This window comes from Enhydra lutris, unplaced genomic scaffold, assembly GCF_002288905.1.
Source record: "Enhydra lutris kenyoni isolate GAN:26980312 unplaced genomic scaffold, ASM228890v2 scaffoldscaffold23, whole genome shotgun sequence".
Taxonomy (NCBI): domain Eukaryota; kingdom Metazoa; phylum Chordata; class Mammalia; order Carnivora; family Mustelidae; genus Enhydra; species Enhydra lutris.
This window is the reverse complement of record NW_019154107.1, coordinates 16,426,297-16,453,580: the sequence shown is the minus strand read 5'-3', so window position 1 is coordinate 16,453,580 and position 27,284 is coordinate 16,426,297. Positions and strand designations below refer to the sequence as shown.

Sequence of the window (27,284 nt, the reverse complement as noted above, 5' to 3'; positions counted from 1 at the left end):
ATCTTCAGTTGGGAGCACACAGTAGGTGCTCAATAAATGTGTGCAGATTAAGTACTTTAAAATAAGCCACTTTTCCTATGCCAGGCCCTGGGCTAAATCTTGCGGGGTACAAGAATAAGTTAATACCCTGAAGGGAATTCAGATCTGAGTCGGCGTAGTGCAAAGCCGAATGAATAAAGGTTTTCGTCAACGCGCAAAAAACAGAGTCCCAGAGAAACCAAGTAAGGTTCACTTCACATTTTGCAGGAGCTCTCATACTCATTTTAGCGCCTGCGTTCCCTGAGCAATTGCCCTTTATAGGGGGCGCAAAAGGAGGCGAGCCTAAAGAACAGAAGCGGCGGCAGGATTGGGGGAAAGTTAGGAAATGTGAAAAACTGCGGGTTCCTGGGTCCGAGACTGAGTTCGTCCTGGATTTGAAAAGAGGACTATGCCTTTTGTCATTCTTCTCCTTTCTCCAAATCCCCCCGGGAGGAGAAACTGCTGGGGGTGGGGGGCGGCTTTACATCAGAGAGACCCACAGACAGTAAAGCTCTTGGCTACAATGGCCACAGCCCAAGAAACCCATGAATCCACAGCTGACGCCTTGCAGAAAAGGACCCACCCAGGCTCGCTCAGAAAAGGAAACCCACGTGACAGCGGAGGGTGGGGGTGGGAAGCGAGCCGACCCCGGAGCAGGAGAGGCCAGGGGCGGGGCCGGAGACCAAGCTGCTGCAAGAAACTACCCCACAGAGCCGGTCCGGGGCGAAGGGCTCGCTCTGTGTTCCGCGCGTGCCGGACACTGTGCAGTAGACAACTCGTTCCGAGCGCGGCACACACGAGGGTCAGAGAAGAGGGAACCGTTTCGCTTATTGGCAAGGGGCGGGGCGCGCGCTAGCCTCTCTAGCGGGGAGCTGGAGCTTGACGCCGCCGGGGTGCGGACCCACCGCCCCGCCCCGCCCCGCTCGGCACCGCCTCCCGCAGCCCGGGGAGGGGCCGGGGCGGAGCTAGCCTGGCCGCGCCGGGGCGGAGCGGGCGCCGGCAGAGCGCGGCGCGGGGCTGGCAGCGAAGGACCGCGGCGGGATCGGTGTCGCTGCGGCTGCCAGAGAGCCCTCACCTCTGCCGGTAGCCCCCACCTCGGCTGGTAGCCTCCGCAGACCTACCTTCGCGGCGCGCGGCGGCTCCGCTGCTTCCCTCCGAAGGAGGTCCGGCTCCCCGCTCTCCGGACCCGCCTGGCGACCTCGCCTCCGGCGGGGCAGGGAGCTGCGGCGCCCGGGGCATGGCTTCGGCCGGCAGCGGCATGGAGGAGGTGCGCGTGTCTGTGCTGACCCCGCTGAAGCTGGTCGGGCTGGTGTGCATCTTCCTGGCGCTGTGTCTGGACCTGGGGGCCGTGCTGAGCCCAGCCTGGGTCACGGCCGACCACCAGTACTACCTGTCCCTGTGGGAGTCCTGCCGGAAACCCGCCAGCCTGGACAGCTGGCACTGCGATTCCACGCTCAGCAGCGGTGAGGGCCCGGCGCGCCGCGACCCCTGCCTCCCACCCCGGACTGCCCGGTGCCCCACTGCCCGGACGGCCACCGCCTCTCTCCCCGTCTTCTGTGTCCCCTACCCTCGTGCGCCCCGCCGCATCCTGACCCTTTGCGGACCCTTGGGCTCCAGCCGCCTCCCTGCGATCCACCCCTCGTCTCTCCCCGGTCCTGGTCGCCAAACCCAATGCGACGTCCCACGCCCTCTCCGTCCTCCAGTGGCCATTCCTCGGGCTCTGGAGTAACACGTACGCTGTTTGGGGTAATTGATATCATTTAAGGCGAGAACCGTGGGGCTGTGTTAGAAATGCAACGCCTTCCATACTCTCGTTAAAAAAGAGACAAGCAAAACCGCCCCAACTCCACCGAGACGTCGTGGGTTCTCTGCTCGGTCTTCCCCACTCTCTTCTCCCTCCTCTCTCAAGGAGGAATTTGCCTGAGTTTACCTCTCAGTGCCCACGTTTCTGCCGGCTCTACTCCACTTTGTCCGGTTTTCCCCAGGGAGTTTCGGTTTGGGTTTTATTTCCTTAAATTTTTGACGGCTGTGGAGAGTTGGAAGAGAGACAGGCGTAATTTCCTTTCCTTTTTTGGTGACACGTCGTTGGTTGTGAGTTGCCCTTCTTTCTCTTGCTCTCCAAATACCTCCTCTCTCCTTCAGACCTTTCTGTTCTCCATGAGCTACTTACTCACAGATGCCTATAAAGTTGTGGCTTATTCAGCTACCACTGGAAGCTGCGAACGGGTGGGGTGGAGGTGGAGAAGAAGGTAGTCACCCCCTGGGAGGGAGCTTTATTCTCTCCTTGACCCCCAGTTGGCTTCCCCTGCGCCCCAGTTACGCTGTTAGCAGAAATCTGCAAACTTCCGATTTCTTGCAGTAAACGCTATTCCTTGCTAATCTTGATTCTTCAGCTGCTGGTGTCAGTGCAGAGAAAGGGGAATAAAGGGAGAGGACCTGCCCGTGATTTTACACTTACCCACGCGTACCCCTAAGAAACTGATTAAATTCCTTCGTGACAGTCTGTCTTCTCTGGGACTATTTATGAACCTTTACTGGAGACGTTTCAAGTTCCAAGAAAGTTGAAATAGCACAAATGCCACACAAACCTGATTTACTTTTGTCTTTGGTTTCTTGTTTCAAGAAAGATTAGTTCACTTGGTTAAGTTTCTTCCATAAATTTGATTTTCTGTTTACAAAAGGCTGCTTCTTTGATTTTACTTCAAAATTCCTATTGATGGGATTTTGTCTTTGTTGCTTAATTCACTGTGGAGGGGACTGGTTGGCAGCAGGAGGTCAACATTTAGGTCTTTTAATTCTTTCAGGGTTTGTTGTTTACAACCAAAGATAAAATAAATTGGTAAAATGCCTTTCTTCAGTAACCAGGGGATCCAAATAAACTTTGGAGAAAATATCTTTTCTTTCCCCTTTCCAATAGAAATGGAAATTTATGTAGGAATGCCAGCTTCAGCATGTCTCCTTAGCAACGGGAATCTTTTGCCCCTTTCTCCTGTCTCCTGAAATAATAGTCCCCTGATTGCATAAAGACTTTTCAGATAGGTTCGAGAAACCAGCCTCTACTCTTTTCTTTTCAGACCCATATCCTTTTCTCTTGGCCAGGAATGTGGGGAATGGGGAGAAGCCAACCCGAGTTTGTTGAGCAGTATGCAGTGTTTGCTAATCTCTCCTTAATTGCCTCCATACCCATTTATCTCCGCTTTTTCCCCCTCTCCACGCAAGGAAGTAGGTAGGGAGACTCAAGCTTAATGCAAAGGTAGTGATAAAAGGTCTCTACGAAGTACAAATTGGAGCCAGGGACAGTTTCTGATTCCCCCCCGCCCAAGCCCGTTATCCTACCCTTCTGCTTAAACTCATGCCACAGCATTTATTTCTATTTGGGTTCCTGAAAATCAGCTTCAGTTCTATTTTGCTTAAAATAGTTTTCATCCCAGAAAAAGTGTAGTTGGTGAGCAAATGATGTGGGAGGCTTAGAGATGGTTTTGTTTGAGGCTAACTGGAACAAGTTCTTGACTTTCTTTATGTAGTAGCAGTTCATTTTTCCTCTCCAAGGCGGTGGGTGGGGGGTGCAGGAGGAAAGGAAACAAAATATGGAAAATTGCTCTATTTCCCCCACTTTACAAAATGTGCTTTCTTAAAATGTTCTGTGAACTTGAAGCTTCTATCTACAAATGTTTTGAAATGAAGAGGGAAGCTTGAATTGAAACGAGCAATGCTTTTCTTGCCTGTTCCAGAGGGCAGGCAGCTTTTCTCAGTCTGTTTGCTGTGTGGAGTAACAGAAAGCAGGGAGAGAAATGTCTTCTCTGAAGATTTTTTAAGAGATCCACTTCATTGTCTCTTGAAATGAATTACCTCGGGAGTAGCCACCAAGGACAGTTTTACTGAAGGCCCTTCACCAGGATCTTCGGGGCTTAATTAAAAACCTTTGTCTTAATTAGAATTAAAACTGCTATAAAGAGGCGAGCTTGTATTTACAGAAGGGAAATTTCAGGAATGTTTCTACTGACGACAATATGTCCTACTTAGGCCCAGTTCCTACGGAAACTTTCCCCTCAGCTATTATTTTTAAAGCTGCATTTTAATTTTGTTACCAAATATGCGTTGTTTGCTGCTTATAACCCGTTTTATGGTTTTAAGCGAAAGCAGAACCATGCCTTTTGTGTCCTGGCGTATTGAAGGTTGCGTCAGCACTTCTAGTATGAACCAGTAATCCGGGTGTCAGTCAACTGTAATGCTTTTCTCTGGTGTACCAATTCAGAGTAGGGGGACAGTCTAGGCATTCATCTAAAGCTAGAAGTTTTCTAAAAAGACAAATGAGAAAAACGGCCAATAAACTGTCATTCGCGGTGGAAACAAACAAAAATAATAATAATAATAATAATAAAGTATGCTTGTTAAGAAGTTTAGAATAGGTAGTACTCCCATGGCTGCCGGCCACAGAATTTCTAAGAATAGTTTTCCCCACTACTGATTTGGGCAGCCTCTTAATACATCTTTAATCAGTTTTTTTTTAAATTGTAGTCATGTTTTTGGCTTTTGCTTAGTCACATTTAGTTTTGATAACTTTTGTTTAGAATATAGTTGTTAGGATTTCACAGCCATTACAAAAGAATTCTTAGTGCAAATAGGATTGCTCAAGTGGATACAGAATGCTGATGCCCTAAACTTGACATCAAATGTGCTCTAGGATGGTTTTAAAATTTATAAATATGGAGCTATTTCATACAAGGCAGATTCCTTTTTTGATGTCCGTGTGATTTATTGACCGAGCAAAAAAGCAAGGACATGCAGATAGCCAAATGAGTGCGTTTTACTAAGAGTAATTTTAGGATATAAAAAGTGCATTTATCCATCTTTACATCTACAGAATATCTATGCATCTTTTCTATCCATGAAATACTTGATCAAATAGTCTTTTTCAAGGAATATTATTAACATCATTCATGTACTGTCCTAAAAATAGCTTCATTTGTAACATGAGTCACTGGCAGTTTTGAAATGGCAGTGTGTGCCGTATGCTAATAACAGGTGAATATTATTATTTTCTTCAGTTGACAAGAGGTTCTCTTAAGAGTGCTTTATAGGTAGCTCCTTTTCCTAAAATTAGTTGAAAATTCCACTTTAACAGGCATTGTAAGAAAACCAAACTTGGGTCATAGTTTAAGATAAACCAAACTGCCTAAACAACTGCAAATCTTAGAAAATCTGAGGTTTAGTGATTCTGAATGCAGTTGTATGTCCTTTGTGCATATTTTGAATCCATACCTTCATTGGGAAACAGAATTGCATTGGGAAACCTCACAACTGGACTTAACTTCAGGAAATGTTTAGCTTCTTTCTCAAAATGTGTTGATACCGATGCGTGTTTACAAATAGTTCTGCAGGCCTGGAGGTCAGACAGTTAGACCCTTTTCTGGCTTCCTGAAAAAGAACATAAGTAGAACAAATGCAGTTTTATTTAACCTACACAACATAGGTGGGTGGAAAGTTATACAAAGAGTAGCACTCAGCACCAAAACTTTCTCAATAAACTGGAGAAAAAAACAAGTACGACTTATTTCACGATCTTCGTGATGATTTTTCTTTTACCATCTCCTAAGATTTTCAAACTCCCAAGATTGACTTTTACAAAAGATGTTTTAATTTGTGGGCAGATATAATTCCTTTTTTGCTCACATTTATAGAATGATTGTAACCTCCAGGGAACCATTTGGATCAGTCTTTGTCAGCAAAGGGATTTGATGGGTGTGTGAGAAGCCTGGCCTTTCATAAAACATTTCCCAATAAAACCAAAACAAACAAAAGCATATCTCAGGCAATAGATTTTGTCTGCTGTCAAGAATATATTTTAGGAATTTCTTTCAAGTTTCTGTTAATGGTAAGACTACTTAATGAGACCAAAGATCCATCCAGTACTACTAGATATATTAGTGAAAAGGATTGTAGATGCTTCAGAATAAGTCCCTGGAATATATCACCTAAATATCACAGTAGATTTCTATATGAACTATGCTAAATTATAATGTAATCCTGTAGGAAAGCAGAGTAGTGTTGTCGAGAATACAGGAGGCTTTAGTTTCAAACTGCCGTGAACTTGGCCACTTAACCATTCACGTGACCTCATACAATTTAATGGCTTCAAATGGTTTGTCATTAAGATTAAATATATAAAAGTACCTGCACATTAGGGTTGTGTTCCTTCCTTATTATATATTCAGAAAAAGAAGCCAAAAGTTTTTTTTTTTTTTTTTTTTTTTTTTGCAAAACTGAGGACTCCCCCCATCCCCCTTGGAAGGTAGTTTCAAATTTAAGTTTTGCTACTGCATTACCGAGCATTTAACAATGCTCTTGGTAGATCATGATCACAAAATTACTATCTAATAGCTACCCTTTTTCTCAGTACTATTACAGAGCAGCCATCTCAATTATTGCCAATGTCACAGTAAACTTGCAAGGGAGTTAATGTTATCCCTATATGTTATTGAAGAGATCAGGCGTTTTGTAAGTTTACCAAGTTTTCAGTCGGTGGTAGAGACATTTTTTTCCAAGAGAGTGCCAGTTACTAATGCTGGGAAACAAACCACTTCAAAAGTTAGTGGTACAAAACAACAATCATTTTATTATGCTCATGACATCTGTGGGTCAGGAATTTAGATAAGGCATAATGAGGATGGTTTATCTGGGGCTCCAGGATGTCTGGGGGACATAGCTGAGGGTGACTTGAATGGCTGGGGACTGGAACATCTGCAGCTGCAGGATCTTCTTCTAAATGGTTTCACTGGGTTTGGCACCTTGGTGGAAATGGCGGAGAGACTGGAGTCTGGCCGCTGGGACCAGCCTTACTAGGTATGGTGGTCCCAGGGTAGTCAAACTTATTATAGGATGAGTGGTTTTCCCCAAAATGAGGGTCCTAAGAGAACGAGTCTCTGTCTTAACTAGCTGGAAAATCACAGAGGAGCCATTTGGCAGCCCAAATTCCAGGGGAGGAAAGTTGGGCTCCACCTCTTGCTCTTGATGGAGCAACTGGAAGGTCCCATTATAGATGATGAGCATGTAGGATGGGAGATGCTGTTGGGCCACTTTTGAGGCATAGAGTCTCACACTGGAGTCTAGATGCCAATCTGCATTCTTACTTTATTGCCTCTGAAGAACAAAGACAACTACGTAGCTACTTTCTTGAAGAATTTTCAATCAGGGTGCCTGAGTGGCCCTGTCAGTTCCGCATCTGCCTTCTGCTCAAGTCACGATCCCAGGGTCCTGCTCTGTAGTGAGCCTGCTTCTCCTTCTCTGTCTGCCACTCCCATGGTTGTGCTCACTTACTCTCTGTCTCTGAGCTAAAAAATAAATAAAATCTTAATTAAAAAGGAACTTTGCATTAATTATATAAGTAAAATTTGGCTGGGGCAAAAACTGCCCTGAACACATGGGTTTAATGATTGGTCACTTGTATGGGGTTACTTTGGATTTGGAATCAAATGAGCTTAAAAACCTAACCAGTCTACAAATAGAGAACTTCTCCCACTCTCTTTAGGTGACCTTAAGCCATTTTGGTTTATAGTCTCAAATGACCAAGGCTCAAACTGATTTGAATCTGGGGTATAATCTGCTACTTTGTGTTGCTGATAAACTTTAGTTTTTTGTTTTGTTTTGTTTTGTTTTTGTTTTGTTTTGCTTTAAGAAAGTTCTGTATGAGACAGAGGAGACGGATTCTTTGTACACAAACACTAAAATGTTAAAATTTCAGACAGGGGACGAGTTTTGTAGCACTAGAAAGATGTTGGAGTTGCCGAATTATTTTTTGTTTGCTTGTTTTTCCCTTAGTAAAAAAATTCTTTTCCTGACAATTGCCCATATATTGAATTACAGAATCATAGCACATTTGGAGTAGAAAAGATTTTTAAAAGTATTCCTGCCTGGGCAAATTTCTTGAATGGATAAGAAAAAGTGAGGAAGATACAATGGTAGTGACTCAGTAGGAATTGTACTTGGCTGAACTATTTTTGCACGGTGTGTTTTCCAACTTTCCTGTCACACTGCAGGTAACTGTCTTTTCGTGTCAGAAGGTTTGTTGAGTGCTCCCAGGTATGGCACTTTGGATTCAGAGGTTAAGTACTACACATGAAATAGATGTCTACTTTTTTTTTTTTTAAAGATTTTATTTATTTATTTGACAGACAGAGATCACAAGTAGGCAGAGAGGCAGGCAGAGAGAGAGAGAGGTGTAGGCAGGCTCCCCGCGGAGCAGAGAGCCCGATGCGGGGCTCGATCCCAGGACCCTGGGATCATGACCTGAGCTGAAGGCAGAGGCTTAACCCACTGAGCCACCCAGGCGCCCCAGACGTCTACTTTTTAAAACCATCCAAGATCTGATTTCACATAGAATTTAAGATCTTCAGGTAGACTCATCTGTCAGTAAGTCTGTGAAGTTTTAGATGTTTCCTATCATCAAATTTACATTGTTTGCATGTCTAGTCCTTAAAAATCAGCAAAACTTTTTTTTAAGTTTTGCCATGATCGGATGCTTTAAAACACCTGTTTAATTTTAAAATCATAATTGTAAGTATGTGGAAGGCAGCCATGTAAGTTTCTTAAATTGATTACATGAATATAAATTTCACTAGATCAAGTTATTACTGCATCCTGGCTTTTTTTTTTTTTAAGATACATTTATTTATCGAAAGGGACTGATGTTCCTTAAACAGAATTTCATCCTTATATGTCAAAGTTACTGGCAGTTAAATCTTAACAGTCTTTTCAAAGTATTGGATTATCTCCCTTGAAAATTAGACAAGGACATCTTTTCTTGCCCTTTTTTGCTTGTAATTTGTGTGGGTTTTTGAGACACTAGTGTCGGCCATCAATTTTCTATTCTGTTGTTTTGTTAAAAAACAAAATGAAACAAAAAATCTTCAAAAACGAGGCATCCATGGTTCCCAAAGAACTGAGGAAAAATACCTAGATCATTTTTGTCTCTAGCAGCTTATATTAACTGTTGGGGGATTTTAAATGATAGTTTAATGAGCCATATTTCAACATAATGTCACCTATTGATTCTCTTTCCAAAATACATGTTTATTAGCAAAAAGATGTTTAAATGTAGAAGCTGGGATCCATGAGTGACATATCCTCAGTCTGTAAAAGGCTCATCCACAAAAGAACTGCAATTGTCATCAAACGGGGTTTTCTTGCTCTTGTGTTTTAAGGTACCTAAACCAAAAGTTCATCAAAATGTTGCCATAGTACTTTGTGAATGCGACCTGGTGTCTTCCTAGCACCACTAGGTGACTTAAAGAGATAAATGACCTTTCCCTTTTCCTATCTTGTCATGTGTGCCCAAGGAGTTAACTTCATTAAAACATATTCATTGATTTCATACAGGGCATAGGCATTATTCTGGTATAGAATTAGCCAGTTTGTGTGGCAGCACTGTGCTAGTTAGGGACAGCAAGGTTAGGAATGAAACACTTGCTTTTAAACAACAAAATCATGTAAATGTACAAAGTAATGTAAAGGGGGAAATAAAAGTTCAAATTCTGCAGGGGATGGAAGAGATCTCAACTAAAGAAGTTTGCTAACAGGGAGCTGCTATCTTGCCAATTTTATCCCCCCTCCCCCGTATTTACTAAGAGGGTATCTCAGTACGGATCGTGGGTGACTGGCTACCTTCCGTCTACCCTTTGATTATTATTAGTTACTCATCACACAGAAGATTTTTAGTTCAATAGAGGAAGGTCACCCACTCCTAGTCCTGGTGTGGACTTTCTTCTTCCTGCTTTTCCAGATAACCAAGTTTCCTAAATTGTAACCTTAGATTTCTTTTTCCCCCAAAGAGTGGGGAAGATGTTCAGTGTAACAAACTCATCACAACTTTATGGAAATAGCACAATTAGAAATTACTACTGAGCCTGTACCCTTTAGATAATATTAGTTACCATAAAATGCTAATGAAATATTTCTAACATAGTACATGATAGCAGTGATGGTGTGTCTTTTTTTTGGGGGGGGGGGTCCAAATTCTGCAACATGCTTTAATTGCAGGGCACTTTGCTAAGCACTGTATGTAATGGTCTTATTTGGGGGAAAAGATACCATACGTTATGATATTTAGAGATAAATTGCATTTTCATCAAATTTTCTAAGATAGAATTCTGTGAAGCAGTTAAAACAACCCTTGATTTGTTAAAGAAAAAGAGATACATATTCATCTAACACCACACAGAATAATTCAAAAGGCTTAAATGAAATTGTCATGGATTGAAAATTAGTAACTTGTCTGGTACTTTTGGACAATCAGAATTTTCCAGAATTTTGGCAAAATCGACCTACATTTTGGTTTTTAGAGTTGTTGTATCACTTACTTGCATGGTCTCCTAGTTTCGTATATGTGCTAAAGTCAGGTCGGCGCTGTGTTTTTGATACATTTTTTATCCATACGTTGGCCTGAAGAGTAGGACTCTAAGTCGTATCATTGCAACTTGATTAACAAGGTAGGTGCTTCTCTAATATTCCATTTCACTTTGTGCGGCACAGTGTACAGTGTCTGTGCTGTCATTTTGTAAAAGACACATAGTTGTTTGCTTTAAATATTTGTTTGCACATGAAGAATGTAGGATTTGATATTAGTTGATTCAAAAGACATGGTCATTTTAATTATTGAAATTGGAATGAAAATTTTTCTTTTGCCTGTCTTTGTCTCTATATCTCATGTAGTGGTAGAAAATTAATGTAACACTGGTGGATTTAGGTCAGAATGCAACTTAACAAAGAAAACAAAGTTTAAACTCCCTCAGTAATGGCTTCAGTTTTCCATTTCATTTGCCATATACAGATTGAAAAAGTGAAGTGTATTATTTGATACCTCTGGAAATATTTTGGCTGTTAAGTCTATAGTTACCTTCCTTTTACACAAATTAACAGCACCATTTTGATTCATTTTTCATACATGAGGATATGGGCTTACTGTCCAAACCTGGAAATATGTAGCATTAATCTCAAAATCCTAAATTACAGTTGATGAAAGTAATTCAGTGCATAATTTCTAATAAGATGAGCTAGTCAGGAAAAAGGCATGTTCTTTTGTGATGAGGTCGGTGTGTTAGAGAATTGGGGTTTGAAAAGTTATTCTGTAACTGGAGCTTGTTTTCTCCTCAACAAATATAAACCATCCCAGTAGTTCCCATTCCTGATGATAAAAATGGAATTGGCAAAAATGAGTTCGCACCAATATAATTAAAATTAATTTAAGTGTTTTGCTATACATATGCCCAACAAGTGAATAAAAGTATTTAGAAAAACTGAAGGTGTTCTGGGGATGAGTGAAATGATCCAGCTTCTGTGGATTTAGGGAAGATTTATGGATGACCTATGAGGTGGTGTCAAGATGATAGGAAACCTCTTCACCCTGTCACCTCTTCTAGGTGGAACAGTAAATGATTTCGATTGCAGTTATGGATATCATTTTGGTTGATATAACTGTCTTTTAGGGAATTCAAAGGTGAAAATAAAAGTGTTTGGCAAATTTGAATGGGATTATAAAAGTTCATTAAAAATCAGTATTTTAATTTGTGATGAGAATTCTAAAACAGTGATACTCCCATATTAAAACATTAAAATACATTTAGGAAAATACTGCCCGCCCAAATTGTGGGAGTTGAATTTCTAAGACTAAAAATCTGTTTCTTCATTGCCTTTTAATTTTATCTAATTTCCTAGAAGAAGTGGCAGTTGTGTGCTCAGGGATTTACATACAGTAGAACTAATTTCAGCGTATAAACAGTACCTACAGAGGTAAATAAATTAGCCAGTGTTTGACAAGTTAAACGTTTTGAAATGAGGTGGGTGGAGGAAAGCTTTAGACACTGGTGTGGTGCATTTGAACTTGTGGAACGTGTGGAAAGTGTATTGTCATTAAGATTTTGCCTTTCATGAAAATTGGAAGTAAACTTTGACCATGAATTCCCTAAAGGAATGTGAATTCTCCAATCTGGCAATTAGAATGTGGCTCATAGAATTTTCATAATGCAATGGCAATTTCAGAACTGTCTCATGTATTAGACTGTAAAGAAAGTCAGCACAATTCTGCAGAATACTAAAGCATTTATAGACATTGGAAACTCTGGCGCCAGCTAATAAAAATACCTTGAAAGAGGACTTGAATTTAGTTCCTGAGTTGCATATTAATGCTGGACTTGATGTTGTGATATAAAGACTGCCCAATTTTGATTCTGTAACTACAGGGAAAAGTATAACATTATATATATTCATTCCTGTTATTTTTTCCTTTTTAAAAATGTTTAACTTTTATTTATTTATTTATTTTTTAAAGAAAGCACTAGTAGAGAAGTACACACGTATCTTGAGCCTTGGCTTCCATAGGTGCACATCCAGTGCCTTGTGTGTGCCACTGTGTCAGTTTTGCCAAAATACAATAGCCCCCCCCCCCACATCTCTGGGGGATATATTACAAGAACCTCAGTGGATGCTTGAAACTCTGGGTGGTACTGAACCATATATATACTATGTTTTTTCCTGTTCACACATACCTGCAATAAAGTTTAATTTTTAAATTAGGCACAGTAAGAGATCAACAACAATAACTAAGATTAAAAAATAGAAGAGTTATCACAATATACTATACTAAAAGTTATGTAAATATGATCTCTCTCTCGGACTATTGTATTGTGCTATACTCATCCTTCTCGTGATTACGTGAGAAGACAAAATGCCTACATGATGAAATAGGGTGAGGTGACCGATACATGCATTGTGACGTAGCATTAGGCTACTACTATTGACCTTCTGGTGATTCATCGGGAGGATCATCCGCTTCCAGCCTGGACTACGTTTGACTGCAGATAACTGAAAGCATGGAAAGCGAAACTGCAGATAAGCGGGGGATCTGCTACACTCTTAAACAGAATCTGCCAGAGAGTATGGCAGCCTAATTTCAGGTGGGAGTTCCAGATCCAAAACATTCTTCACAGCCCATTTGAGTCCTCCCTGGTTCATGGACTGAGGATGTACCTTTTTTTTTTTTTTTTTCATCAAAACTGATTAGCACTTGTTTTCTGAGATCTCGGAAACCAAACTCAAATTTCAAATCAGCTGGCCTGACATTGAACAATGACCAGTTTTAACTGTGCAGAGCACTGCAATTTGTAAAGTAGCACCGTGGCCATTGATGTTCTGCAGAGCTGGTTTATGTTCACTGCTCCACTACAGTGTCACTTTATCATTTATAGAAATGTGTAAAACTAATGCAGAGTAATAAATCTCTAAGGACTCTTACACTTCATCTGACTAAATACTGTGAGGGCTATAAAATTGTGGAACTAAGATTGATGTAGAAATTAACCAATTATGAGAACTTAAAATAGATGATTTTATTTTAAGAAATGGGGCTGAAAATTGAGATTTTTATGACATTTTAATTTGTTTTGCAAACACTGAATATGGGATAGCAAGTGTTTGTGGCATGCAAACCTTCTAATGGAAAAACCATTAGTGTAGAGACAAATTTTCTGCTCATTTGTTATAATATCCAAAAAATCATTCAAGTACAGAACATTCTATATGTATATTTTGTTAACTCTACATTGGTAGATAAGGAAGTATATGTGTATACATGAAGCCCAGAGTATATTGTTTTAATGGCTATTGCTAGGTATCTATAGAACTATTTTTCACTTTTAGAATTCTCTGTATACTAGTCTTGTTCAACAAGAAAGAGGAAATGGTATCAGTCCGATCTACATGGTCCCTGACTTTAGCTCACCTGTAAGGCAGGCAGGCCCCAATATTTGGACAGAGGATTCTGTTTCCTGAAAGAGGCATGATGCCACAAGCACTGTTCTCAGCTTCAGAATACCTAGTGCTCAGCCGGGAAAAGTGCCCTGGATCTCACTGACTATGGTAGCCTTATCGAACCAGTTTTTGGCTTCCTAATTGTTCAGCTGATCAGCGAGTTAAAGCTTGGGTCCTGGGCATCCTGCCTGAGTGAATCATTCCAAATGGCTATAATGACAACAATCTCAAAACTTGGCACTGTCTATGAGAGATATGGGCTCAATACTTCAGTCTAAGCCCCAGCTTCTGGCCAGGCCGTGGCAGACATGGCCTAATTCTAGTCTTTCATAAAATAAAATGGCTTCTCTGTGTGAACAGGCATTATCTATGGTTAAGGACCAAAGGGAAGGGTAACAGTATTACAGTGTGATATGCCTTTTTGACTTTATGTCTAGTATGACTTTCTTAAGTCACAACCCTCAGTACTAAAAATAGATAGAGAGATACAGGACTTTTAGAAGACAATAAAGGAGCTCCTGGGTGGCTCAATCTGACTCTTGGTTTCAGCTCAGATCATGATCTCAGGGTCATGAGGTGGAGCCCTGCCTTGGGCTCCGTGCTCAGCCATGTCCTTGAGATGGTCTTACCCTCTCCCTCTGCCCCTCCCCTCCCCAAATAAATAAATCTTTAAAAAAAAAAAAAGGAAGAAAATGAGAACTGGTTGTATTCACTTACTTTTTAGAACTACTTCCTGTGATGTAAGTGGTTCCCTTCCTAATTAGGTTCTAGTCCCTTTTAATAAGTGTTGTTCTGGTGGCTTCTATTGCATTTTATTGGTTTTCTCTATGACATGAAGTATTATTATTTTAAGGAGATTCGACATTTTGTGAGATTTGTGTTTTTTGTACTTTTCGGTTGCTAAATTGGATCAGCATCACTTTGCACACCTTTATTACGCATTTATCAAATTGACTTTATTATGAAATTATTATTGCCTGAGAGACCTTTACATAGAAAAAAATTCAACATTTTTAAATGGTACATAAAGTACAGACCAGAGGTCAGTAAATTTTAGCCAGAGGGTCAAAACTAACCCACCACCTGTTTTTGTAGATAAAGTTTTATTGGGACACAGCCATGCTCATTCATTTACATATTGTCTATGGCTGTTTTCACACTACACAGCAGAGGTTGAGTAGTTGCAACACAGACCGTCACCCATAAAACTGAAATATTTACTGTCTGGCCCTTTATGGGAAAATTTTGCCAATTTTTTTCTGTCTTAGTTTGTTTTTACAAAATGCAAATAAATACATGTGTTTTATCTATTCTTTGAGGATATTTAAAGTAGAGAAAAGTGAACAAAATTCCTTTTTTTCTTTTGGATTAAAAGTGGAAGTAGTCAAATGTGTGGCATTTTATGCATACATATTGGGCTGTGTTAAAGAACTTACCAGAAAAGCAGTCTTTTAAGCTATTTTTTGAAGTGAGTGAATATTTAGGTTGTATCTTGACTTAAAATTGATTCTGTAAAAATTCTTATTTAAAGGAATTTGGAGATGCTAAGAGTAATAAACATGTTATAAAAATAATGGTCCAACTAGACAGTGTTCCACATAGTCTCTCTTAAAGAATTTGATTAATGAATGGAAGTATATTTTTTGTACCCTAAACACTTTAATACAATGAAAATTTTACTTATTCAGAAATTTCAACTTAAAAGTTTTCAGAAGAATTTTTGTTATGTTAAAGTAAAAAATAATTGTGCTATGTATAAACTTTTTCAAAGAAATTTATAGACTTCCAAATGTAAGGATTATTCTTTGGGGTTTTTTTATTTCAAAGCTACATGCTGTTATGGAATAAAAAATCCATAGTATGGCTATCCTTTTAAACTCTAGTTGAAAGCCAGATATACTTTTGTTTGAAGTTATATGGCTTTGTTACAAATAGATGGCATAAAAAATGCTCTCTACTTTCTTGCGATTCACCTTTATATTTTAGAAGTGTGGATTTTTTTCTGTTTTCCCCTTGTTTGTTTGTTTCCTGAATGCAATGCAAGTTCTGTCAGTGCCAGTTATAAATCCAGAATTTATTAGAAGGCAAGGATGTGGGAGAGGACACTTAAGGAGGAGATATAAGTGTAAAGAAGAGAAGAAAATCCTAGGGTTTTATAGGTTCCTCCATTCATCCCCTATCCTACAGTGGTAAACAGTGCGCTTTGAAAGCTTTGTGGAGGGATAATTTCAGAGTGCAGCATCAAAATATCATGAGTTCTTGACTTTGCATAGACTACTTTGCAATTTAACCATGGATTAAAGTCTATTTTCATTTTCTGCACGTACATTACAGTGAGGACCAGAAGAGGCAGTCTGGGACTTCCAAAGGACCCCCACTGAAGAATGTTCTGCACAATAACTTTTTTTGTGATGCTTCTTAAACTGGATAGTGCTTTCATATATTCACTTTGCTATACTTCTTAGAGAACATTCTCCTCTTCTTATGGAATGGGAAATGGGCCAATTTTCTGTCATGCTATTTCTATATCTTTATAAGAAATGACAGATGCATTTCTGTGAGGTTTACGTTTCACTCAGCATATGGGAGACTCACAGTATCCATGTACAGAGACCTGTATGTAGCATGTGGTCAATATATGCTTGCTGTTTCCACGTATGAATGAAGACAGGGGGCCAACAGCTATTTAGAGTACATTCTGGCTCTCTGGGAATACTTAATTTCACAAACCAGCCTTGTGGTAAATACCACAGTGAGATTAAAATGAAATGAAAGAGAGGAGGAAAGGACAAACAGCAACAAATTCTCCTGATGCCATTTTGCCAGGGGAGTTGTTTTAGGGAAGACTGGCAAATAAAAACTTGGTTTTTGGGGGGGTTGGGGGTGCGGTAAGGAGAAGGAAGGCTAGACAGGAAAGGACAGGAAAAAAAAAAAGGATGAAGGAGTGTGTTACTGCCACACAACATGGGTGGATATCAGAGACGTAAAAGCCAGACACAAAATCAGTATCACAGACATAAAAGCCAGACACAAAAGAGTTCATACCATTTACATAAAGTTTAAGAATAGGCAAAAATGAATCCAAGGTGATATATGTCCCTTAGTAGCCTGGGTGGGAGGATGATTATTGACTGGGGAGGGGCACGAAGGAACCCCGGTGACAAAAATGTTCTATATCTTAATGTGGGTGGTGGTATATGGGCATACGAATATATATAAAATGTCATCATAGTCTCGATATTCATATTTAAGATTTGTGAACTTTATAGCTCAATAGAGAAAACAATAAAATAATGAAAATAGGATATGGAAAGGATACCCAATTTACCATGAAGGCTTAGTAGAATCCTTGGAAAGTGTGGCAAACCCCTGGCCTAAAGACACTGCTGAGCTTAGCATAAGAGACTTTTCTGAAAAAGGACGTTTATGGTAATTTTTGTTGCAAAACAGTTCAGTTCCCAAAGGATGCTTAGCGTGCAGCCGGATCCCATGTATTTCATTGTAGCTAGGTACAGACTGCTGAACATCATTCTGTTGATTCTTTGAGGACAGACTGTTTAAAAGCAAAACCTTTCTTTTTTTCTTTCCAGATTGGCAGATTGCTACTCTGGCTTTACTCTTGGGCGGTGCTGCCATCATTCTTATTGCATTCCTGGTGGGTTTGATTTCTATCTGCGTGGGATCTCGAAGGCGCTTCTACAGACCTGTTGCTGTCATGCTTTTTGCAGCAGGTAAATACATATTTATTATGTTCAAACTGGTATTCAAGTTGCAGGAACCTTTCTACCACCCCTCTCTTCTCAGGCAAAAGCAGTATGGGGTTGCTGCATTACATAAAAATTGAGAGGCATTTGTTATATTTTAAGGTAAATTGATTAAGGGTTTGTCTTATTATTAGTTTTCAGTTTGTTAAGCATTTCAGAGCACAGTGGCAATTTCTAAACTTCTAACTAAAACATGAATAAGTCATAGTTCTTGACAGGGCTGTTGCCTTATGAATTGCAGCAGATGTATTTACCAACCGTCTTCATATTCAGCTTTTTACCCCACCTTTCACTGCCCCCTTGGTGATCTTTTTTTTTTTTTTTTTTAAGATTTTATTTATTTGTCAGAGAGAGAGAGAGAGACAGACAGCGCGGGCGAGCGCAGGCAGACAGAGCGGCAGGCAGAGGCAGAGGGAGAAGCAGGCTTCCCGCCAAGCTAGGAGCCCGATGTGGGACTCGATCCCAGGACACTGGGATCATGACCTGAGCCAAAGGCAGCTGCTTAACCAACTGAGCCACCCAGGCGTCCCCCGCTTGGTGATCTTAAGGCAACATTATTTTTTTCTGACATGAGACTGGAAAAAATTCCCATATATTTAAAGTTCTAAATCTGTTTGGAAACAAACATGCTTGTAATGAAAAATGATGATGTATAAGTTGAATCATCAAACAATTCAGTTGTATGCGGTCACTGGCATAGTTGTTAATAAAACAGCCCTTGTCCTATGAAGCACGCACAGCTTGGATGAAAATACCAAGCAAGATAGGGTGGAGGTTTTGCTAAAATCAGGGAACTATTTAGAAAGGGGGTTTATAAGACTAAAAGCCCAATCCATTAATGTGTTTTAATTTTCATTTATAAGAATAGCCTTGGATATATTGTTCTTTTTGATCCAAACTGAAATATTCTTGGTGGTGCCTTCAATTTATCCTATCAGTCACAGCTGATTTGAAGACTGCAAAATAAGCCCCTGTGACTGTCAATAATGAAGACACTGACAGAACCGTCTCGGCTGTTAGATGGATTTTTTTTTTAAGCTGTTTAAAGATGGGAACAGATGAAATTTCTCAGGATTTGAAGTATAGTTTGATCTAAAAATATAAGATCAGAAGTATTCTGCTGCCCCCTGCTGTTTGTGTTCATTTTTTTATACCCAGGAACTGATGGGAATGTAAGCGTTATGAAAACAAAGGTCCAGAGGGCTGAAGTACATCTAAGTCAAATCTCTGAAGTGACTTGCTCGAGATTGTGTAGTAGCTACTGTCAGAGCCGGGGCTGGGAGGCTACTGAATTTTGAATTAGTGGCTTATTCACTACTGACTCATTCATTCATTCAGCCGTTCATTAGGTGCCTCTTACGGACGGAACATGGTATTAAGAGACCCACAAAACTAGCTAAATAGCATCACAGACACTTTCTAATGGAATAGAAAACACCATTACAAAAATAGTTTGAAGTCTTAGGCAGTGGCAATACTACTCATTTTTTTGTTGATCTCCTGTGTAATAAAGATCTCTATTGTGAATCATTTAGTACACCATGAAGATTCTTCTAAAGATTCCATCACAGTTCTCTTGTTTATATCTTGGTTCATGGATTTAGCATGGATCTTTCTATTCTTAGAATGAAATATCTTAGACATTTTAATTTTAGTATAAATTTGTCTTTACAGCTAGGATTTATTAACATAGTGATAAGATAATTGTGATAGAATTTCTTGATAAATTGTTCTGAAATGATATACCATTCCTTAAAACTGGAATTATGTTTTGAATAATCTTTAGAACACTCAGATATTTCTGGTTTTAGAAAGTATAGAGGTTCTCTAGACATTCTCTTATAAATATCCAATATTATGGTGCTACCCAGTTACTGTCTCATTTAGACTTTAACTTACCACATAATAGCATGCACAGAATCTGTAAAGAAACCCCTTGTTTATAGCACCTATTCTAAACATGCTTAGAAAAATAACTAGGAGTTTCTAGTTCTTCCTTAAAAACCTCAGTTTTCCCAAGTATAGCAAAATTTATGAGAATGTGAATATAAGTACTGATTGTAACAGAAAACATACTGTAAATGACCATAAGTTAAGGTAATGGATTTGGTCAAAGTAAAGATTCCTATTTAGCTCTAGCTACTACAAGTATTAGTAAATTATAAAATAATAAAAGGAATCCTACAGCAATGTTCATATATTCTACCAGCTGAGACCTAAAACAAGCATTACACTGCTACATTTTTAAAATGTACATGTGCTGAGATTTAATTTTACTCATTCTCTTTTGACACTGTGCTTATAGAAGCTTTTTAATGAAATAACCATTAGTTTAGTGTTCTCTTTGCATAAAACAAGGTAAAAACTTACTGGTTATTTGAAACATCATGAAAAGGTTTCTCTCTCCCATCTGAGAACCCATTAAAGACTTGCCTGTAGCTGATTTCTGGAAAAGGTACTCATTACACATAATAATCCATTATTGATTTGGGCGTAAAAGTAACAAATTTGGAAAATCTGCCCACTTGAAACAATGCTAGCAAGAATCATGGCTGTTTATTTCACTTGCTTCATAGTAAACATACTTATTCTCTTGGTTGGCCTGTCTCACCTGTAATTCAGTTTAGTGATTCTTTGTAAATGTGTATTTGGGGCCATTTCCCCTTTTTTCTCACCTTGATGTGCTTGAAAATAGTCATTGTTTCTCTTCTTTTCTCAAATTTTTTTTTCAAATAATACCCAGCCTTATCTTGGTGTTGACACACAGAGAATGTTAGCGTATCTCAGCGAAGAAATAATCTTTTCTTCTGCTGAAACATGCAGTACATAAAATCAAAATAAACATAACACTACCACTTAGAAACATCTCTACACTGGACTACATAATTAATTCAGCACGAAGTGCTATGCCCAGTACAATGTGGTGCGCAATAAATAGTTGAATGAATGCTGGAAAGATGACGAAGGCATGTGTGGCTTATAACTTGACAGGGAAAAACAGGCACGTGAACAACTAGCTAACTGTAGTGCAATTTTTCTTAAACCATTTCTCTCTTGGCAATTTATGAAGTAGCAAGTTTCATGTGAGCACAAAGCTCAGACCAAAACAGCTCAAGAATTTATTCATGTTTTTATTCACTTATTTAACAAATACTTGTGGGGCATCTCTAATATGTAGGTATACTGCCTTGGGGTTAGATTATATACTCCAAAGGTATTTACTTAAAAGCTGATGATTAAATCTCATAAAGGCAGCCAAACATATTTTAAAGATTTTTCATCTTCCATTTGTCCCTGAAGTTCCTAATTTGGTAGGGGGGAGGGTTGTTATCCACCTGAATATTTACAAGAATTGCTAAGAGCTTGTCATCATTACAGCCCATCTAAAACATTGTCCCATGTTCCACAACTCTTTCATTCACTGGTCCTAGAAGTCTGAACTTCAGAATAAGATACTATCTGTAATAATAAGGTTGACAACAATAATTAATTGAGCACCTACCCCCTGTAACACTGCTAGACACTTAGCATATACTCTTTCTGACCCCAGCAATCTTAAGATTGGGTATTTACTTTTGCCATATTATCACTGAAGAAATAGGTTCAGAAAGGTTAAGTGATTCCCCAGGAATCAGTTGCAGGGCCAGGGTTTCAATTCATCTTTACTTGGACATGCCTAACACATAGCAAAACAAGAGCAGAATCAGCCTTGAAGTTTGAATTCAGCTGCCAGCTGTGTGCTGCAGCTAGAGTTCATCCCATAACTCCAGTTACTCCATTTTTGGGGGGCAACACCTGAAGGAAGTAAGCAACTAGAAATGTCCTAATAACCACACATTGATCAGTGCAATGTGACTGAATCATAGTGCATCGTGAAAGTGTGTACATTTCCAATACAGAGGACTATAACATATTTCTTACTGTGTAACTGATAACAATAGGTTATATATGATGGGATTATAAGTTACATCTAGTTCTCACTAAGAGTTGGTGAAATTAAAGGGGCTGCTTCTTTCTCGGTCCTTTTCTTTTATTGTCTGGTTTTGCAGATCTGTTTTATGCTCCACTGGAACTTACGATGATATAAAGGCCTCTTAAAAGGGCCTTTGGTACAAATTGCATATTTTCAGTCTTCTAATTCAGATTTTAAATAACAGAATCCCTACTAATTTTACTAAAGATACTTCTTTTCTGTTCTATCTGCAAAAATCCTTCTGTAAATGAAAGTTTGTACAGAATGGTGATTTTTTTTTTCCTCCATGGTCCTGCAACTGCTTTCTACCTCTGAGCTGTCTCTGATTAGAGACTTGCGTTTTGTCGCCCTACACACCATCCTGTTATACAATGAGGTGCCTGGAGGTATTTTGGTTCTAGATTTTGGCAGAAAAACCAATGTCCAGCTTCGATTTCAAACTAAAAAGGTATTCTATTCACAGATCTTTATCAGTATTGAACTACCCTTTGGCTAGAACAATTTATAGTATAAATGCCAGTAATTAATTTCATATGTACCATGATTCTCGGTAGTTACGGATTAAATTTAAAAAGGAAAATAAGTGGGTGCCTGGGTGGCTCAGTCGGTTAAGCACCTGCCTTCAGCTCAGGTCATGATCTCAGGATCTTGGAATTGAGCCCTGGCTCTGATACTCAGCGGGGAGACTCCTTCTCTCTCTCTCCCTCTAGCTCTGCCCTCTGCCTGTTCACGCACTCACTCTCTCTCTCAAATACATAAGTAAAATCTTTTAAAAAAAGAATAAAAAGGAAAAGAAGATCACTTCATATTAACCCTTCATGGGCAAATGTTTTCATTCTCCAAATTACCATTTTCTTTTTGTAAATATTCTGTATTTAGAGACTTGCCTGGTAAGTCCTATCAGTTCTGTCTCTAAATTAATCTCCTAAGTCCGTAGTTTCTTTTCATGAACCACCATTACTGACTTAGTTGAGGGCATAACTCTTCAAGTGAAACATCTCCATTTCCAGATTGGAAATTCCCCTACTTTATTTTTCAATAATATCTGACTTAAACTATCTATGTGACTCCTTCCTTTCCCTCTCCTAGAATCCAGTTACTGAGTTTTTCTTTTACTGCCTTTTCTTCAGCTTCTTTCCCTTTCTTTCCCGCTGGTGTCAGCTCAGTCATCACTGCGTACAGGTATCCATGCATTGACTAGCCTCCTAGGGGCCTCCCATCTCTAGTCTCCTTCCCGCTTACAGTCTGTCTTGCACACAAACACATGAGGTACAGTTCTCAAATACACAGCTGGTGTTGTCACTTGTCCTGTTGGTTTCCCCAGAGGAAGAATTTAAGACAAGGAAACAAGTTCAAGTACTTAGTCTGGGAGGCAAAAGCAGGGATACGGAAAGTGAGACAGAGAAGGGAAGGTAGGCAAGAAAGAGGACATTATCAAACCAGTTGTTGCTGAAGGCAGCTAGAGCTTAAACTTTGTGGAAAAATTCTGGAAACTGGTTTACAACATACAGCTCAGTTATTTCATTGGAAGGACTAGAGAACTGGGGTGTTTAGAAACCAGATTCTGAGAGTCATTGGTAAGGGCTGAGGTGATGCAAGGGAGCCAGGAGTGTTACTTTCCCAGAACAACAGGCTTGCCCCGCAGTCAGGCAAAGTAGCTTTCATGGCCAGAAGAAAAGTCAGGCAAAGTGCAGGTGCTGCTGACAGTTGGAAGTCAGGCTAACATGTACTGGAGTGACGAAGATGAGAGCATACGGGTAGGGCACGAATAGCATCTACAATTCAAATAACCTCTGAGATGTCTCCCTGTAGAAACCAGTCTCTTACTTTTATGACACACTAAGCCTTTTATAGTCTGAGCCAAACCTTTCCATGGGAATGCACCCTTTATTCCAACCTCGTGAATTTTCTACAGGCACATCCTCTTATACTGCTAAGCTCTATACAGGCTGCTGTTTTTTTTTTTTTTTTTTTTACCAGAGGTCTTTTTGTTTTTATCTTCTGATCAAGTCCTGTCCATCCTTCAAGAATCAGTTCCAATGGTGCTTCCTCTTGGAAGCCCTCCTTTCTTTATCCAGGCAGAAATGGTGTTTGGGATATCGTTAGAGTTCAGGAAATGTGTAGTTAATGGGTCAGTGAACATGCCTCTGCTCTTACTGTTGAACACATTCATTTGTAATTATCTATGTGTCTGTTTTCACCATAGAGTATGAAATATGACCGGCCAAGAGCCATGTCCTGTCTGTCTGATCCCTTTCACCTGCCACACAGTCAACATCCAATAAGTGTTTGTTGAAATATCCCCTTAAATGAAAGTATTGAATATTTCAGTATTGAATGTTTTCAATGTTTCAGCATTGAAAGCGCTGAAAAATAGCCCCTTAAAGAAAACTAGACGTAAGACAAAAATCAGTACTTCTAAGTTCTTGTCATGCCTCTCCCCACACAATTTCATGGTTAGTAGTTTCGTTACTTATTTTCAAAAAAATGGAGAGAAGTATACAATGAACTTCAAACTCCCTTCAAATTCTAAAATGCTACATGACTTCACTTACGTTGCCTCTGAGGTAGAGCACAGAGAATCCAAAGCCCGTCCGTATTATGTTTCATTGATTGGTAGGAAAGTAGAAATGTAAGTGTGATGATGTTTTCTTGAGTTCTGGCCTTGGTTTGTGTGTTTGTTTTTGCCTTCATAGCATCTATAAAAGGCAACGAGGCATTTTTACCTGCTTCTGTGTATTTTTATTAAGTGGAAAAAGTTATTTACAAATGCAGGCTTATATATTTTTTTTTCTCAGTTTTGCTATTACATGCTTTTCTCTCAGTGATTCTAAAGAGAGTAAAATAATTCAGAGGCATAAAGCATTTTGGGGTAATTTTCATCTGGCTACAACACAATAAAGCTTTATCTCTAAGAAAGCTGTTCAGGAGAATATGCTGGAGGAGCCTAATGGAGTTGTATTTCCACTTTTCCACTAGTGGGAAATTATGTCATTGTGCTATACCATGGAGGCCAAATATTTGCTAAATAAAACACATTGAAGTGAATATTAAAAGCAGTCTAGGTAGACAACTCACCCTAGGGACTGGCTGTTTCACACAAGAACCCATTTAATCCTCCTAGAATAGAATTCAGATTAGTTATTACTTCTCTGCTCAAACTCCGTTAGCAGTTGTCCATCACACTGAGAATAAAATCCAGACCCCCACCCATGGTTCACAGGGCCATCCCTAAATGGGCCCCTGCTTCTCTCTTCCATCTCATGTCCTGCTGTGCTCTGCCTCGTTCTCTGTACGGCAGCTACAGCGTCCTTACTGATGGCCCGCTGCCACTGGCCTGCTCCTGAGTCAGGGGTTCTGCACTGCCTCTGCCCTTTACCCCACTCAGTTGACCTGCACCCTCACTTTGTTCTGGTCTGTGCTCAGATGACCCCCCCCGCCCCGCAACCGAAAAGAGGCTTTCCTCAGCTTTTGATCTGAAAGAGCAGCCTGCATCCCTCTATCTGGTTTTCTGGCATTCTTATATTTTCATGTGTCTTGACAATATCTGCCATATTCTCTGCCTAGTTACCAATGGACTGCCTCCCTGTGAGGGTAGCAACTTTTGTTACCAATGCCTTAAACTGTACCACTTGGTTCAAACATTTATTGAATGAGTAAATGAATGACTATTCCTAATTCACATTTATATTTCAGTCATCTACTGGTAGGATCAGTCATGCTTTGACTAGTTACCAGAGTATAGAAGCTTGAGGAGAAATGCCTTTTTTTTTTTTAAACTTACTAACTTTGCAGTTTTTTTCTGTACTTCATGGTTGATAGTAATTGACTTCTTGTTAGTTTTAAGACGTTTAATACATGAAAGCACCCTTTCCCTCACAAAGTCACAGAGCCAGCTGACTTTTTTTTTTTAATACACATTTAGCACTTACTGGCTGGAAGTAGAGCAAGTGTGGGTTACATAATAAGCTGTCAGTTGTCCTAACAATGACTTAAAACATTTTCTGAGATTTTTAAACTATAAACAAGTTCTGATTTCCATTTTGGATGCCAAGAGATTCTCATTTTATATGGACCTATTTTTCCATCCATTCTCTATAGTGCAGAAGTGTGGCAGGCGCAGTGTTGACCTACATGGTAAAAGTGTTTCAAATTCTTATATCTGGCTCCAGAAATGTTACTTGACCCCTAGTCAGAACCTTTTAGAATGGAATGATTTTGTGCAATCTCACCCTCATGTGTTTTCTGGAGTTCATCAGTGTTATGCTAGAGAGAGGACCATTAATGTAGACTTCCTGAGAACATGAATCATATTGGTAACATGGATCTTTTATAGGTACTGAGAATAGACCAACATAGACTTTAAAGCACAAAACTCCAGTTTAATTAAACACACTATCCATCCTAATGCTCTTTTTATTTTTATTTATTTTTTTTCAAGATTTTATTTATTTATTTGGCAGAGAGAGAAACAGTGAGAAAGGGAACACGAGCTAGGGGAGTGGGAGAGGGAGAAGCAGGCTTCCCACTGAGCAGGGAGTCCGATGCGGGGCTCGATCCCAGGACCCTGGTATCATGACGTGAGCCGAAGGCAGATGCTTAAGGACTGAACCACCCAGGTGCCCCCCCTACTGCTCTTTTTAAAAAAATCTAATAAACTGTATCTTTTTTTTTTTTTTTACCATATCACATTTTATTCTTGTCACTTTAATTGTTCACGTTTGTTGTACTTTTGGAATTTACAGTATTTTTAAGATGAGTTAAATAATAATCATTTTGATTAAACATTTACTTTATGTATCAGGGGTTGGCAAACTTTTTTTATAAAGGGCCAGAGAGTAAGTGCTCCCGACTTCGTGAGCTGCATAGTTTCTCTTGCATCTACTCAACTTTGCTGTTATAGCGCAGACAGTACATAAATGAATGAGCCTGGCTGTGTTCCAAGAAAATTTGTTTTCAAAAACAGACAGCAGACCAGATTTGGTTGTTTGCCAATCCCTGCCCCATAGTACATGGTACTGCAGATTTTTTAAGATTGTTTCTTAAGGGTGGAAGCTGTTCTATAGTAGAGAATGAGGCAGACGCATCCCATAAATTCTAGTTAAGCTGATTTAAATGAAGTAGAAATTATATAATAGTTGATGCAATATGCAGTGAAGATTTTGAATGGAAGCCATCATCTCTTGTGTAATCTAGTGCCTCCCATATAGAAATAGCCACAGGATAAGGGCCACTTTAATTTTATATTTATAAGCAAAAACAACAACCCTTCCCTTTCCTGATGAATTGGTTTGTTTTATTTTGTTATGTATGACTCATCACAGTTCCCCTTTAGCCGTGACTGTCAACTGACTTAAGAAGTGAGAGTTAGCTAAGAATGAATAGCTGAGTTTTGTGCTTGAGGTAGTACCCAGCATTCACTGATGTTTTCAGTACCATTAGCTCCTTCCTATGCCTTCATTGATTTCATTCTTTTTTTAAAAAAGATTTTATTTATTTATATGAGAGAGCATGAAAGGGGGGAGGGTAGAAGGAGAAGCAGACTCCCTGCTGAGCAGGGAGCCCAATGTGGGACTTGATCTGGGGACTCCAGGATCATGACCCGAGCTTAACCAACTGAGCCACCCACGTGTCTGATTTCTTTCTTTTTTGAAAGTAGATGAAGAATGAATATATAAATGTCATCTATTATATCTAATACAAAAGTATAATTGGATGTGGCTTCTTTA

The 27,284-nt window shown here is 39.5% G+C and overlaps 1 protein-coding gene across 1 annotated transcript in view; it reads left to right on the top strand.

The window, feature by feature from the left end:
• Positions 1 to 1,032: 1,032 nt before the first annotated feature.
• LOC111150439 (transmembrane protein 47) overlaps positions 1,033 to 27,284 on the top strand; it is a 30,320-nt gene continuing 4,068 nt past the window's right edge. Inside the window, exons 1-2 of the mRNA XM_022507904.1 lie at positions 1,033 to 1,481; positions 17,409 to 17,549. Coding sequence (XP_022363612.1) covers positions 1,256 to 1,481; positions 17,409 to 17,549 — 367 coding nt within the window. The 5' untranslated portion in view covers positions 1,033 to 1,255. The remainder of the gene's footprint in view (positions 1,482 to 17,408; positions 17,550 to 27,284) is intronic.